Raw genomic sequence first — 15,349 nt, forward strand, 5'->3', positions numbered from 1 at the left:
GGTCAATGTGAGAGGAGAGAGATTGTCGACGATGTGGTTGAAGTTTGAAAACTAAACCCTAAGAGAGAAAATGATATTTTTTAAAAATCTAACATAGAGGTAAAATAGTTAATTTTTAAGGTTCAGGTAAAAAAATTTAAGTTTATTTTAATATTACATTAAAATGACAAATTTACTCTTAAAATTAATAGATTTAATTATTTATAAATAAATAAATAAAATTTTTAAAATTTGGAGATGAAAAATTAAAAAAATAACATTCCTTAGGTAGGTATAAGTCCTTTGACTTTTTTTAAATCTCATAAACACATATTTATTTTGGCATTAACGCTTCAGTGGGGGATAGTCCTCCTTTGGCCTTTCATGCAGTATCACAGCAGTCATAATGATTTGATCCATGAGTAACCGCCAACCAGCCAGCGAAAAAAAACATGTATTAAAAGCATATTTTCTTTATTAAATGAATGGTACATTGATGGATTATTTATTTGTTTTCTTAAACGACAAACACGATAACTTTTAAAATCAAGAGGCCAAAAATACTCTTATTTCCAAGTTTTAATTATTTTATTTTACATTGAGAATTCCATACCATTGAATCAATCAATTTAATACGAAGAAACCCACAATTTTGATTATTTTTAGATTTATATATGCATATATTTTTAAACTATTGTAATGAATATTCTGATTCAACCAGTTTTTTTCTCATTATTAAAATTAGCTAAAGTTTATTTATTATTTTTTAATCATCAAAGGGATATTATGTATGAATATCAATATCATATTATATATGATACGTATCTTATGATATATTATATCATATGTATTATAAGATATATTAAATTAATAAATATTTTTTTATATTTATTGAATTTTTATGTGATTCTCATTTATACACAATGACCCTTATTTTTGGCCAAATGACTATTTCTCTTCTGTCCAAGTTTTGATAAAATAACTAATTATATATTTTTGTTTATATGAACTTTATAGCATCTTTAGGGGAAACTTAGGGTTTTTTTGGTCACAGGTATGATAGAGCCAGTGAGTTGGCGAATGCCCAATGCTTGTAAATTAGTATGGCCACACGGCAATTTTTTATTATTTTTACCTAGGAAGCACGGAGGCGCGTTTCCACGTTTTTGGAACTGCCCGAAACCGGTACGAAACGTTTTGAGATCGTTTCTGTCAGTTTAAAAAATGAAACGCGTTTCTTTGAGTTAAAAAGAGGAACAAAACTCGTTCCCCTTTGACGCTGAAAGCCAGACATTAAGCAACCCTGAAACCTAACCATCTCCGCTCCATCGCTGTCAGCCTGTCACGAATCCTCTCCGTCTCCGGCGTCTCAAAGTCTCGGCGAAGGCATATCCGGCGTCATCAGACATCAGTGCATCGAGGACTTCGTCAGTTCTCAAACGCTGACTTGTTTGTATTCGAAGGGCAACGGCTTCATCAGTTCTTCCGTCTTCAACCGTCTGTTCGGTCGCCGGCTTCATGCTTTAGGTTCGTATGTTGCTGCAACTTTTATTTTAGCATAGTTTATTCTACACATGTAAATTATGTAATCTGTAATTCTTTTCCCATGAATAATTATTGAGTTCCTAGGTAATTTAGCCATAAATTTAGAATAGTTTTTTTTTTTTGTCGATTCAGAATCTTGCTGAGCAGCCCAAGTGTAGTGTGACAGACCTCAATCGCTTGGTGGGAATGTTTCAAAGCTTATATCTTTGTGATGTGTTGACTTGTTTTTTAGATTGTTTGACTGTTGGCTTGTTTATGAGATTTGGATTTTGAAAATTGTGAATTTGTGTTGTGCTTTAGAAGCCTTTATTTATTCTGCATTTTGTGAATTTGAGGATTTTGAGTTGTGCTTTGAGGATTCTGAAAATGACAGTCTTTGTGCTGTGCTTTGAGGATTTTGTGACTTTATTTATTCTGCATTTGGGTTTATGCAGAGCAAATTTTGTGACATGAATTTGCATAATGGGTATGAATGATTAGACTTAATTCCAAGGAAAGGAGAAATACCGTCCATCTTCTGAGTGTTAAATTGTAGATGTATTTTTTTAAAAATATAGGTTACAGTAATTTTTATAAAAAAGACCCTATATTTTTAATATTTACACGTTTCTCCACGTTTCCATTTTCATGCTACTTGGAGTTTTACTATTGAAATTATATAATTTAGCTATTTTTGTTGTGAATGTAGTATTTGACTGTTCAATGCAATTGATTTCTGAGACAGGTAGTGAAGGGAGCAATATTGTGCATAAAAAATGAGCAACTCTGCTGCTGGGCAATCCTCAAAATCAAAAGCAGGATCCTCGCAGCCTAATGAAACAACTTCATTCAAGCGCAAGCGTGGAGTCTTTCAAAAAGATTGTGAGTATATGGCCAAATGCCTAAGTGTTTTTTTTAAATTCTTATATTAGTGAAAATCTATTTTGTAGGGGTTCTATTGCGGTTTCTGTATTTTAATTGATGCACTTTGTTTGGAACTTTAGTGCAGCACATGATGTATGGTTTTGGTGATGATCCTAACGTAAGTAGCAATATCTGTCTTTCAACTTTTGTTTTTTGTATTCTTCTTCTAAAGGATTAGGACATTGAATTGTGTTGCCCAAAAATGTCAAATTTAATGATTTGGAATGTATATGTATGCATTTTCCTATTTTATTCTTTGTCTAGTTGATTCATTTATGAATTTTCGTTGTGTGTCGCTCAGCCACTTCCAGAAACTGTGGCACTTGTGGAGGACATAGTTGTGGAATATGTCACAGATTTGGTATGCATTCTTTCGGACTAGTACTTTTTTTTCTCATAAGATGCATAGTAGGTGTGATAGCTATGTATGCCACTTTATTCTTCAGGCACATAAAGCGCAGGATATTGGATCAAAGAGGGGAAAGTTATCAGTTGAGGATTTTCTGTATTTAATCAGAAAGGTATATCTCGTGAGAGCTTGTTAAGTTCACCTGGTTATTAATGGAAAAGTTGATTAACCCAAATTGGATTTTCATGTTATTTTCTTCTTATCCAACATAAGAAACTCCATTTCACCTTCATAAATAAACTTCAACTGTATGAAAAAATCTCAGTTGTTTATGCCACCAAATGCCCATTTCCTCTAGACTGGAAGAGAATCTTAGCACTACATTTAAAATTTTATATTGTAAAATTTTAGTACAAGATATTTCCTTGGATTTGCTGGATACTGGGAAGTGGTAAATTATAATCGTCCTTACTTCTGTATTTGGGGAAGTGTGATGCTCTAGAAGTATACTTTTTCAGTGTTCTTGAAAACTGTCATCACATTGAAAAATTGGTTGAAGTTGAATTCATTGACCATGCAGGATTTGCCGAAACTTAACCGCTGTAAAGAATTGCTGTCAATGCAAGAGGAGCTCAAACAAGCGAGGAAAGCTTTTGAGGTTGATGAAGAGAAGTTGGCGTCAGTAGAGTGATTGATATGTGAGACTTACAGATGGGATGGTTGTGCTATGCAGATTCATTTTCCTTTGAGAAACTGTTGTTTTGTATGTAAAGTGAAAGAGATGCTCCTATCAAGTTAGTGTGCGTGCTTAAGCCTGAGGTTCTTTCACTGCAAGTGACCTTAATTATGAAGTGAGGCGCATTTTAGGGTTTCTCATCTTAGATAAACGAACTGTTCTGTATTTACAAGCTACATTATTTATGGAGGATATTTTATATTGATATCGTAACCAGTGGCAGTTGGGAAATCATGAAAACGTATGCAAAACTGAAAAAAAGTTAGGAAGATTATTGTGGGAGCAATACATAATTTTAGTCTTGCAATTTTCATTTCATCTCATGTAGGCAAAAAAAAATATTATGCCCGGAAGGCCAACGGTATGAAAGACAATGAAAAGTTCTACAGCAAAAAGACATCTTTAGGCTTTGCACTAATGGTTAATGAACGGTGGAAAAAAGGTGAAGAAAGAGTGTAAAACCTCAGCTCCTGTATTTTCCTACACAATCTTGTCATGTTACAATGGGAGTGGGAATACCTTAGAACCCAAAAAGAAACATTAATTCTACAAATCCTAGCCAAGAACTTCCTTGATCTTCTTCTTCTGATCCCCTGTAAGAGATGTGGGAAATAGAACCTCAAATGTGACATAGAGATCTCCTTTCTTGTTACTAAAATGCAATGGCATTCCTTCCCCTTTAAATTTTAACACTTCCTTGGGCTTAGTGATTCCCTAAATAAGGAATACAAGCGTGTCATCAAATAAGTCTGAGAGTTGATCCCCTCCCAGATCATTTAAGCAATAACAACATTCATATCAAATGGTTTAAAGGTCATGCTCATGCTTACCTTTGAGCTAATGTCCACCAGATGTTCATCGAGGTGCTTAATGGTCTTTTCAAAACCTACAAGAGCTTGAACCTAAAGGAGGCCAGCAGTAACAGAAATCTGATGAGACTGGATGGTTTTTTTTTCAAAAGGGATAAGAACCCCCTACTCTTGTCAAAATATAAATTGTTAACGATATTACTAGAGATGAGATTTACCAATGTTATAGTGACAGTTGTATGCAAGTCATTTCCCTCCCTTCTGAAAGTATCATGAGGTGCTGTGCGAATATGGAACTGCAAAGAGTGTGAGAGTTATCATCTGTTGCAAAGTGAATATAACAGACAAATTAGAAACAAGGGTTGAAAACTAACCTTCAGATCTCCAGGTTCCCCATCTATTTTTGGCTCACCATCTTCGTAGAAAACCACCTCCTGCAACACATTTGAATTGGAAAAGCCAAGTGAAAAAAACAAAAAACAATAAATGGGCACAAAACATAGCACATCGTATTTTATAGAAACTTCGACACACTTAATGTGCCTTGTGAATGGTACATGTTGGATCTACTCTCAGAGGAACAAGAGTGTATTGAATTAATGATTCACAACTTTTGTTACATATTTTCTAAAACAAAAAAGCTATTAATACTGGCTCATATACTTACACCAGACTGCAAGCCCATAAAGTGAATAATTTGCTCATACAGAATGTGTAATTATGGTTTATCAAAGCAAACTGCAACTTTTCACAAAAATAGTCAAGTAACTGAATTGACTTCTGATAGATAAAATAGTGAAAGAAAAATTCCAGTTAGTTATGGACTAGAGATGCATGACTTTGGATTCAATTTATAGAAGAGTGTTAATCAGCAGAGTTTTACAACTGATGGGACATCATTAGTAAATAAACAAGGCATACAACTTTCATAATTCCAAGGTTCCCTCAAGAGTTTTAGCTGAGCAGAAATCCTAATTGCCATTTATATTTGATAAATGCTAATGAACTGAAGTAGTGGGGAGGGAATGGGCTGCACATTAAGGTCAATGCTTTAAATCAACTCTTCCAAATTTTCACAGGGCAAGAACATTAAGTTTCATCAATTGGGGAAAAGGATTACCATTGCAGATACTGGCTCGACTTTGGACAATTGGACTTAGAAGGGCACATAAATAGGAGAAAAAAGAAAAGGAAATGACAATATTACATGCCCCTCAGTATAAACTTCCATAAAAAATAATCTTATATATCACATATAAACGGTATACAACTTACTTGTCCATCTTGCATTCCTTTTTCAATATCAACTGTGATAAAATACCCCTCCCGCTCATATTTGACATTTTGGCATTGCTCACAGACCTAAAAGATGATAATTGAGAATGTAATAAAGCTGAAAATAAAGAAAGAAAAGCCAAGCTTTTAATAATCAATGTGTCCAACAATCTTTTTGCTTAGGTAGACTAAAAAATTTCATAAGCCTTCCAACTAAATTGTTAGACGCATAAATACCTGCTCAGTCATCTGTTGGAACATCCCTGGACCAATTTGCTTATGATAGACCTCATTTCTGCAGTTGCACCGTCTTTTACCTGGAGCTGGCTTTATGATGTTCTTCTCCCGCCAAACCTAGTTAATACCACACATATCAAAACTGAAAACAAACCAACAATGAACTAATTTATATTCCCCTTTGATTTTCTACTTGTGTCATTTACCTATCTTCTAGCTTTAAAAAAAAAAAATCTCTCTCTCCAATAAAACCTCAGACTACGGGTTTGAAATGTAATAGTCACACGTGCACAAGACAAATTCCTCTGAAAAAAAAGCAATAACCAACCTCATATCTTACATCATATGAGACCAACAGATTTTTTTAAACTGCTCTTATGGCAGCTAACAAATACCATGTGCATTCAAGATTCTTACCTTCAGTGAACCTCCCATGTATAAATCTTCTAGCGTTGCATCCAACTCAACAATCACATCATCACCTTTAACAATTTTCTCTTCCTCTTCCATTGTACCTCCACCAAAGAAACTAGTAAGAAACCATCATCTTGTCAGCAATGACAGACTCTTGAACCAAAATTCACTAGAATTACTGTTACATTTGCTACTAATTACTACTTGCGAAAGAAACGCACAACAGAAAATTGACATTAGTTTACAAGAAATAATTACATTCTTGAGATCTAGCATAACATTGGATAAATCCAAATTTATGTTTTGTAGTATGGTACTATAAATAGATATACCTATGTTCTTAATACAGTTACAGTGGCACTACTAACATTTATGTAAACACAATAGAATACAGACTCCAGCCTCAGTAAAAAAAAATTCATTCTCGGTGATTAATTGTTTTAGTATTTATATTTTATTACAATGTATATACCACTAATAGAAACTTTTAACAATTAAATCAATTTACAAAAATGAAAGGATTCAAAATGACATACGAGCTAAAAATGTCTTGAATGTTGACGCCCATGCCTCCACCTCTGCCACCACTGGCGGCATGCTGTTTTAGCCCCTCTTCTCCATACTTATCATATATATTTCTCTTCTCACTATCGGATAAAACCTCGTACGCTATTAACCAACCAAATCAATTAAAATTAAAATTTCCAAAAATTATAAACATCATAAAATAATTAAACAGGAATGAAACTTACCGTTACTAATCTCAGAGAATCGTTTGTTAGCCTCTTCATTGCCCTGATTCTTATCAGGATGGTACTTCAATGCCAGCTTTCTATAAGCTCTTTTGATCTGCTCGTCGGATGCTCCCTTCGGTACTTGCAGTATTTCATAATAGCTCTTCCTGCATCAATTCAAAACACACATTTCAGGCGTAAACACGACAATTTTCAGCGAGAGAAAGAAGGTGATGTACATCTATAAGAATTCTTACCCGGAAATGGTAGTAATGGTAGTAAGAGCGTAACAAAGAACACATAATAGGAACACAATCTTTTTCCCTTGATGCGCCATGAATAAATGGATCAGGAGAGAATGAAAAATCTCTCCAAAGTACGAATCTAGGGTTTCTTTAAGATCTTGTGAAAGTTTGAGATTATATTATTACCTATAAATCAAAAATGCAGAAGAGATCACAATTCTTCGCTAAAACTCCTCTCGCTCTCGCTATTATTGTGGCTCTTTTTCTTTTTTCTTTTTTAATTTTTTTAGCTTTTGTTTGCCCCTGGTGCAGCGTCCCCTGAAACTGGCCCTAAAGTTAAACACGAAGTAGGAGGCAAAGCAACAACTTGACTACTGACTAATTTTTGCAACGTGTTCCTTGTAGATACTGGCCAATAAGCGTGAGCTTATGGTTGTTTCAACCAATAAGTATAAGCCACGTGGATGTTTACTTAGCATACGACACCGTCTTTTGCCATCCGCAAACGTACCCAGCTCTCGATCATTCTTTTCCTGCTTTTCCAAATGAAGGATGGGCTAGTGTCTTGGGTAACAAAGTTGATCTCTTCATACAGTAGAGGTAATTTGATAATTTTACCTAAAATTATAAATATATATATATTAATCCTCAATGCTTGTCAAATTTTTGGTGAATTTTCAATATTTCAAAACCTTGTGTGGGTTTCGGCTTTTTTTTTTTCTTTGGATAACTGTATGGGTTTTGGTTTTTGTTAAACCGAAAAGGGCTAGACACCTGCTTATATCAAGAATATTTATTGAGCTTTGGACTGTCAGCCCAACCCAAACTACAAGTCCAATAACATTGTACTATAACAGTGATAGGTAATCTTATTAAATTATGGTTCCATTCATCTCAATAGTTGAAGAGTTTGTTATGTTTAGGGTTTGGTGTAAGGCTTCAGGGTGCTGGGGGATGAAAATGAAGATGCAAGGTAATATTCCATATATTAAAGCATAAGGTAGTTATGGGCTAAAGGACTGTTTCCGACCAAATTTTAATGTAAAAATAAATACACGTTCATGGGATTTCAAAATTTTAAACACCTATCTATGAGTCAATTTCAATTCAAATTTTTAATTAGGTGAAAAATAAAATTCTTATTTTATCAATAATATTAAAAAATATATATAATTTTTTATATTTTCATCCATGAGTTTTAAAAACTAATAATTTTATAATTATATAAAATTTTCTAACTTTAAAAAGCCAAATTCCTCTCTCAAATATAAGGTTTTCATCTCTTTTTTGTTTCAACCGCCCCATGAACTTTTGAAAAATTTAGTTTAATCCCACCCCTTCAACTTCAAATTACTCAAAAATCTAATGACCTTTGCCTCTATCAATTCTTGCTTCTCTTTGGTGACGATGCAACATGATTTCTCCTTTGTTGGGCTTATAACACGGTGTCCCAAAGATCTTTTCCTTTCACCCCATGTGTTGCCCAATCATTTTGACAATAAAAAACAATCGATTGAATAAAAGAAAAATGAAAAATCATTATAAACAAGTGATGGTCAGAGAAGGGATTAAAAAAACCAATGATAGAGAAAATAGACGTTTTTTTAAAATTAAAATTGTTTAAGCATTAATGAAGTTACTAATTTTTAAAATATTAAGAGAAAGGTAAAATAAAATTATATATTTTATAATAAATATTAATTTTAATCTTAATTATAATAAAAAAAATTTAACAAAATTTAATTTATAAATAAATATTTAAATATTTAAAATACTATAATGTATATTTATCGTTCTCCCAAGCTTAGAGCGGAAAATATTCCTTTGGCCGCAATTATGGTGTGTATGTTTTTATCATTTACGCCTCATTCCAGCTAGGGATGGCAATGGGGAGGGGCGGGGCGGGGATATCAATCCCCGTCCCCGTCCCCGTAGGGGATATCAATCCCCGTCCCCGACCCGTCCCCGTTACGGGGATAACAAATAATCCCCGTCCCCTCCCCGCGAAGGAAAATCTCTTCCCCATCCCCTCCACGTCCCCACGGGGAAAAATCCCCTCACAATCCCCTCCCATCTCTTCTCTGTCCCCAAGGGGAAAAATCCCCTTCTCATACCCAAGTTTAATTTTTCAATATTTTATGAACATCATCTCAGTCATCTTCGGAGGAAGAAGAATCATCAGGAGAAGAAGAAGAAGAATCCCCGTCCACCGCGAGATCTTCGTCCACGGCCTTGGGTGGGCTGCCACTAATGAAACCCTAATCGCTGCTCTCAAACCTTTTGGTGCCATCGAGGAATGCAATGTCGTCACCGATAAAACTACCGGTCGTTCTAAAGGCTACGGTTTTGTCCTCTTCAAGACGCACGCCGCTGTGCGTAAGGCATTGAAGGAGCCGCAGAAGAAGATCAGAAATCGGATCGCCGCCTGCCAGTTAGCTTCCACTGGACCTGTTCAGAACCAGCCGGGTTCTGAGATGAGTGCTCGAAAATTGTATGTGGCGAATGTGGGGCCGCAGATTGGTGCCGAGAAGCTCAGGGCGTTTTTCGCGAAATATGGGAGATTGAGGATGGGCCGTTGGGGTTTGATAAAATTTTTGATGGTTTCAAGTTGCTGTGCTCTGTTGCTGTTGAAGGTCGCAGTACTAAGAATAATAATAATAATAATAACGCTTCAGCAAGTCCAGCGCCTGTAATGTGTAGGGCATTGATTTTGTTCAAGGAGTCAAGAGTAGTATACTGCCTCTTGGGAGAGGGAATATGTGGCTGTGGAGAGAAAAATGGAGGCTTTGGCTGGAAGAGGGAGTGTGCGGCTGTGGAATGAAAAATGGAAGCTTTGGCTGGGAGAGGGAGTGTGTGGCTGTGGAGTGAAAAATTGAAGGAAAATGAGATTTAGGGTTAAAAGATAGGTGGTAATTTTGTAATAAAAATTATTAAAGTTATAGTTTTTAGTAAATATATTAGATTTAGGGAAAGGGGAAGGGGGAGGGGAGGGGCGGGGGTGGGGCGGGGCGGGGAGGGGAGGGGCGGGGCGGGGATATATGTATCCCCGTCCCCGACCCGTCCCCGATTACGGGGATTTTTTTCGTCCCCATCCCCACCCCTTTCCCCGTTTTAATCGGGGAATCTCCTCCCCGTTAGGGTCGGGGAGGGTCGGGGCCCCTAAAATCGGGTCTAAATTGTCATCTCTAATTCCAGCTGAAAGCGAAATGCCCTTACTTATAACTTGGGTACGCAATTCTATGTATACTTAAAACAAACAAAAGCTAGTACTCTAGCGTCGCTATGATGATGGCTGATGACAAAATATGACCCACACCTTAGAATTAGGGATGGCAGCGTACTTCATTGCGGATATGGACACGAGGACAAGGATTTTCCGTAGTTTTTTTTTTTATTTGTGAAATTTTTTTTATTTTTTAAATATAATATAAATATATTAAATAATAAAATTAATATAAATTAAAATTATTTTATTATTTTAAATTTCATAAATATTATATATTAATTATTTTAATATATATAATAAAAAGTATAAAATATATTAATATTTTAAATAAATATATTAATATAAAAAAATAAAAAAATAAGAATAAAAGCAGGACAAAAACAATAGAGGGGAGAGATGAGATGAGACACATATATTTTTATCTTTAATTATAAATTTTTTTATTTTTTTATTTTTATTATAAAACCTTTTTCTTATTAAAATTAAAAAAAGTAAAGCTTTTAAATTTTGATCAAATTATCATCTTTGACTAACATTAGGGTACCTGATCAAATCACATCCCTCAACTGAGAAATTATTTCAATTTCTTTTTTCCAACAAACTTTGAAAATGACACACGTATGAGATACAGTACAAATGCGCTTTCTTTCATTTTTCTTCTTCTGTTATCGATTATTTGTCTTTGAAATACAAATATCAAACTTCCAGAAGCAACTTTAAAAAAGTTTGATGGTGTCGACAAACATCATCATTAGGTGTGCTGCAACATATTCAATTTATGAGATGACGGCAATGTTTATCCGCCAGTCAACCAAAAGGTTTTTGTCTTTACCCAAACTCCGTGTCACTCATTTTTTTTTTAAAATTTAAATATTTATTTCTTTATTAAATTTAACTGACATTATTAAATATAAAATTATTATTTAATTAAAAATATTAAAAATTAAAATTTCATTACTTTTAAATTTATAAATATAATAATTTTTATCTAAATTTTAAAAAATAATTATTTTTCTCTTACAAATTTGTTTATTTCTTTTTAATGATATTTCGTTATCTCCGACCATCAATTCTCTTTTTTTTTATTATTATTATTTTTTAATTATTTGATAAAGATAAATTATCTTTATCTCATATAAAAAAGGTCAAAAAGAAAAAAATAATAAAATTTAAAAATTAAAAGGTTGAAATTGAAATTTTTTAAAAAATTAGAGATAATTATATATTAAAAAAAATATGAGGGTTTATAACATAAACTTTGAAAAAAATAATTAATTTTTAATTTAAAAAATATGAGATTAATAGATAAAAATTTTAAAATATGAATTTAAATAAATTTTTTAATTAATAATTTTATCTTTTATAATAATAAAAAATTTTAAAATATTTAAATTTTAAAAAATTGATAAACATAAGACCGAGCTCACGTAAATAAGTGTTTTGGCCTTATAATATATATAATTTAAGTGACGGCGATGGAACAATGCGTCAAATCAATATATTAATCTCATTATATGAAGCCAGGAATCTATCCGTCCAATTACATCAAAAAATAGTATTCTTAAAATTAGAAAATAACATCGAATATATTAATGAGAAGATAATGTCTATTAATATTTACGTATGCATTTTCTATGAATATGTTTCTCTTTATGACCTTACTGGAAGCCAGTGATCATCATCATAGACGAATCAACGTGGACAGATGGAAGATATCCCATTATTAATTAAATAATTTTAAATTAATAATAAAATATGTAATTACGTAAACAACTTCAATCTCAACTTTTAAATCCCAAAATGTAAATATTTAAAAAAAAAAAAGGCTTTTATTTTATTAATATAATTTTGTTAACGATAAGGTGTTTTCTTTTGAATCTTAAATAAAAGACACAAAAAGCGGTTAACCCAAGCACGAAAGGTCGTTGAAGCAATAAAAGCTAATGAGAAAATTTTGCGTTGGGTCTTAAACTAGGAAATGAGGGGACAAACATAATGTTTTGGTAGAGGGGTTATCGACGTGGGAAATTGAATCCCCACAGGAGGCTCTCGACGGTGGAGATGCCACGACGGTGGTCTTTTTCTTGGAGCAAGCGTGGCATAATCTCACACCACATAAACGTCTCCATCCTATGGCCCACATCTATGGTGTCTTCAAATATAAATTCAACCTGCAGTTTTGCCTTTCGCTTACCTTCTATACATGTAGAGGCAATAGTAAGTCAACTACGTCAACTTGGTCACAGTACTACACTCTTGCTTCTTCTTCAGTCCGCAAATTAAGCTAAACTTGACTATTGGCATTTGTATTTTGCGTGTTGTTCTCCTTGTAGTTTATGAATAAGAGAATCATGGGGAGAGCTCCGTGTTGTGAGAAAGTGGGATTGAAGAAAGGTAGATGGACAGCAGAAGAAGATGAGATACTGAAAAAGTATATTCAAACTAATGGAGAAGGGTCCTGGAGGTCACTTCCCAAGAATGCAGGTAAAAAAAACCCTTCTTATTTGCCTTTCTTCTAACGTAGTTACTTAATTTCTGATGGTGGTCCACCGTTTGCAGGGTTACTGAGGTGTGGAAAGAGCTGTAGACTGCGATGGATAAACTACCTGAGAACCGACTTGAAGAGGGGCAACATATCTGCAGAAGAGGAAGACATCATCATTAAGTTGCGTGCTTCATTGGGAAACCGGTTAGTTTCCTCTTTCATTTTACATATAGAACAACTTTGTAAGTAAGTTTTCTTTAAGAGAAAATCAACATATCTTTTTCAAATAATATTACAAAATAATTTACTTCTCCCAACCCATCTCTCTCCGGCTTGAATCAGTGGTGTTTCTTGAATAATACACTTTTGATTCTATCTATTAATTTCAGTTTGAAATTTTTTTTCTCCTTTAGTTTTTAAAATGTTGACATTTTTCACAATTCAACATATTAGAAACTTAAGAATATCTATATTTGAGATTTACTTTATTGACTCTTAGGTAAGTCAAAATGCTATAATAATTTGATTAATTTTTTTTATATATATAGATATATATTGATTATATAAATATATTTATATATATTATTATACAATTAAATATTACTTTATTATTTATTAATTAAAAATTATTTAATAATATATATATATATATATATATATATATATATATTTTTTACATGTCACGTAGTTTTATTGTAATAATTTATAAGAGAAACTATCACTTTTTTATTTTATAAGGCAGATGATGTCCACGTCAATCTTTAATTTGAAAATATAATATGATTCTTTAAAATTTAATGATATTAATCAACAATAATGTAGTTTGAAATCGAAAACACCGGTTTGGGAATGGGGGGACTGTAGAGAACATTTTTGTACCCTTTTGACGGAAAGGGTCGTCGAGCATTAATGATTTGCGAACCCACTTTTTTTTTTAATAATTTAATTATATAAATAATATATAATTATATAATTAAATATTATTTTATTTAAAAAAATATATTCACATAGATTAATCAGTTTAAATAAAAAGGTTTACAGTGAATAGAGTTGATTTTCCTTTTTTAACCCGGTTTTCCATGCCGGAACTGAGTTTATTATTTTGCTTCTACTTCATAATGTAAGCCTATGACAAGTCAAGAAGCTTAACAGTTATGGGGAACACTTGTGATATCGCATTAGGTGGTCGTTGATAGCAAGCCATTTACCGGGAAGAACAGACAACGAGATAAAGAACTATTGGAACTCCCGTTTGAGTAGAAAAATCTACACTTTCTGGAGGTCTTCCGGCAAAAGAGTAGGGCTTATATCAGCTGACGTAGCCAAGCTTGACTTTCCAACGAAAAGGAAAGGAGGCAGAACGAGTAGATGGGCAATGAAGAAAAACAAAAGTTATTATATCCAAAGAGATTTAAGTGATTCCAAAAAGCGACCAAAAGAAACTGTTTCTGTCGACGAAGTTATGCCCTTGCCAGCCACAGAGAAAGAGACTTGGCCTTGTGCCCAGGAAGGCTGCTTGGTGTTGAATCCATTTGAAGGGCTTGCTTTGGCAAGTCCTTATCAAGAGACTGCCGCACAGGAAATGTTGTGTTCTAGTGAGGAGAGAGAAAGGCAAGTATTAAACCCTACAGAAGACATAACCATCTGTAATTCAGTGTTGCACGCCAGTGGTAAAGAGAAAGAGACCGAAAATTTTGGACTATATGAAAGCATTGATGGTGAGATGCTGTGTCTTAATGACATTATGGACGATGGACTACTGGATCCAAATGGGGACTTGACCTTGAGTGCAGTGAGAGAAAATAGTTTAATGGATCCGAACTTCAATGGGGAGATAGAAAACGGAAACTTAAGTAGTACTGCTAATCTAAGTGCAAATAAAGAAGGTGACTGGTACAGTAGTTCTTCATTAACTTCATGTTTTGATGACAGTAATAATGATTGGGATTGGGAAAATGTTGCTCTAGGGCATGATCAGCAATTTGATGAAATTATATCTTGGTTGTGGGAAGAAGAGAGTAGCAAGTTTGAAGATATAGATCATGAAAAACAAGATGCAATGGTTGCTTGGCTTCTTTTATAGATGATCCATCTTTATTTTGGGTGGTTTCTTTTTTCGTTTTTCATTGTTTTGTATTATTGTGTTATGAAGTTGATTGTGAGAACAGTAGGTGGATCATCAAATCAATTTTTGTTATGCTATGATTATGAACCCATCAATGTCCTATGGCCCATAAACTTTGATATTATTTTGGAAGCCAAGTAAACTTGATTAAGTATTTATTGCTTACTTAAAATTAATAATAATAATTAAAAGATTATATTGCTAATAAACCTAAAGTCTGCCCTCAGGCCTCAGTTATCTAAAATATTCCCTATGAATCTTTTCAATGACACGTGGTTTATGTTCAT

General features: G+C 33.4%; 4 protein-coding genes across 6 annotated transcripts; 3 read left to right on the forward strand and 1 right to left on the reverse strand.

The window, feature by feature from the left end:
- Positions 1–1,249: 1,249 nt before the first annotated feature.
- Positions 1,250–3,725, forward strand: LOC123223808 (transcription initiation factor TFIID subunit 13-like). Of its 3 annotated transcripts, none has more exons than XM_044647191.1 (7): positions 1,251–1,506; positions 1,657–1,704; positions 2,249–2,385; positions 2,508–2,545; positions 2,729–2,788; positions 2,874–2,948; positions 3,357–3,725. In XM_044647191.1, the coding sequence occupies exons 3-7, from the start codon at positions 2,280–2,282 to the stop codon at positions 3,465–3,467; spliced, it is 390 nt and encodes a 129-aa protein (XP_044503126.1). In that variant the 5' UTR covers positions 1,251–1,506; positions 1,657–1,704; positions 2,249–2,279; the 3' UTR covers positions 3,468–3,725. The 3 variants fall into 3 exon arrangements, with proteins under 3 accessions (XP_044503125.1, XP_044503126.1, XP_044503124.1); XM_044647189.1 differs by having other exon boundaries at positions 1,258–1,506; positions 1,657–1,708; XM_044647190.1 differs by lacking the exon at positions 1,657–1,704 and having other exon boundaries at positions 1,250–1,506.
- Positions 3,726–3,955: 230 nt separating this feature from the next.
- On the reverse strand, positions 3,956–7,619 carry LOC123223807 (dnaJ protein ERDJ3B-like). The gene is made up of 10 exons (XM_044647188.1): positions 7,239–7,619; positions 7,000–7,148; positions 6,784–6,916; positions 6,251–6,362; positions 5,834–5,950; positions 5,597–5,683; positions 4,696–4,755; positions 4,540–4,617; positions 4,343–4,414; positions 3,956–4,226 (listed from the first exon to the last, which is right to left on the reverse strand). Exons 1-10 carry the CDS (start codon positions 7,316–7,318, stop codon positions 4,068–4,070), a joined length of 1,047 nt encoding a protein of 348 aa, XP_044503123.1. The 5' UTR covers positions 7,319–7,619; the 3' UTR covers positions 3,956–4,067.
- A 1,745-nt stretch (positions 7,620–9,364) lies between these two features.
- Positions 9,365–10,047, forward strand: LOC123223372 (UBP1-associated protein 2A-like). Its single transcript, XM_044646529.1, has 2 exons — positions 9,365–9,806; positions 9,860–10,047. Exons 1-2 carry the CDS (start codon positions 9,365–9,367, stop codon positions 10,045–10,047), a joined length of 630 nt encoding a protein of 209 aa, XP_044502464.1.
- A 2,599-nt stretch (positions 10,048–12,646) lies between these two features.
- Positions 12,647–15,157, forward strand: LOC123223113 (transcription factor MYB111-like). The gene is made up of 4 exons (XM_044646194.1): positions 12,647–12,669; positions 12,786–12,936; positions 13,012–13,141; positions 14,120–15,157. Exons 2-4 carry the CDS (start codon positions 12,789–12,791, stop codon positions 15,018–15,020), a joined length of 1,179 nt encoding a protein of 392 aa, XP_044502129.1. The 5' UTR covers positions 12,647–12,669; positions 12,786–12,788; the 3' UTR covers positions 15,021–15,157.
- The last annotated feature ends 192 nt before the right edge of the window (positions 15,158–15,349 follow it).

This window comes from Mangifera indica, chromosome 8 (genome assembly GCF_011075055.1).
Source record: "Mangifera indica cultivar Alphonso chromosome 8, CATAS_Mindica_2.1, whole genome shotgun sequence".
In the NCBI taxonomy this organism is placed as follows: Eukaryota; Viridiplantae; Streptophyta; class Magnoliopsida; order Sapindales; family Anacardiaceae; genus Mangifera; species Mangifera indica.

What these genes read in the sequence shown, in the direction of transcription:
- LOC123223808 (XM_044647190.1), top strand. Translation starts at nt 2,280, where the DNA reads ATGAGCAACTCTGCTGCTGGGCAATCCTCAAAATCAAAAGCAGGATCC. An exon ending in GTTTTGGTGATGATCCTAAC is followed by an intron (nt 2,546 to 2,728) that starts GTAAGTAGCAAT and finishes TGTGTCGCTCAG; the next exon opens with CCACTTCCAGAAACTGTGGC. An exon ending in TGGAATATGTCACAGATTTG is followed by an intron (nt 2,789 to 2,873) that starts GTATGCATTCTT and finishes TTTATTCTTCAG; the next exon opens with GCACATAAAGCGCAGGATAT.
- LOC123223807 (XM_044647188.1), bottom strand. Translation starts at nt 7,318, where the DNA reads ATGGCGCATCAAGGGAAAAAGATTGTGTTCCTATTATGTGTTCTTTGT. An exon ending in ACCATTACTACCATTTCCGG is followed by an intron (nt 7,149 to 7,238) that starts GTAAGAATTCTT and finishes GAATTGATGCAG; the next exon opens with GAAGAGCTATTATGAAATAC. An exon ending in ACATGGGAGGTTCACTGAAG is followed by an intron (nt 5,951 to 6,250) that starts GTAAGAATCTTG and finishes GGTATTAACTAG; the next exon opens with GTTTGGCGGGAGAAGAACAT.
- LOC123223372 (XM_044646529.1), top strand. Translation starts at nt 9,365, where the DNA reads ATGAACATCATCTCAGTCATCTTCGGAGGAAGAAGAATCATCAGGAGA. An exon ending in ATTGAGGATGGGCCGTTGGG is followed by an intron (nt 9,807 to 9,859) that starts GTTTGATAAAAT and finishes TTGCTGTTGAAG; the next exon opens with GTCGCAGTACTAAGAATAAT.
- LOC123223113 (XM_044646194.1), top strand. Translation starts at nt 12,789, where the DNA reads ATGAATAAGAGAATCATGGGGAGAGCTCCGTGTTGTGAGAAAGTGGGA. An exon ending in GTCACTTCCCAAGAATGCAG is followed by an intron (nt 12,937 to 13,011) that starts GTAAAAAAAACC and finishes CACCGTTTGCAG; the next exon opens with GGTTACTGAGGTGTGGAAAG. An exon ending in CGTGCTTCATTGGGAAACCG is followed by an intron (nt 13,142 to 14,119) that starts GTTAGTTTCCTC and finishes ATATCGCATTAG; the next exon opens with GTGGTCGTTGATAGCAAGCC.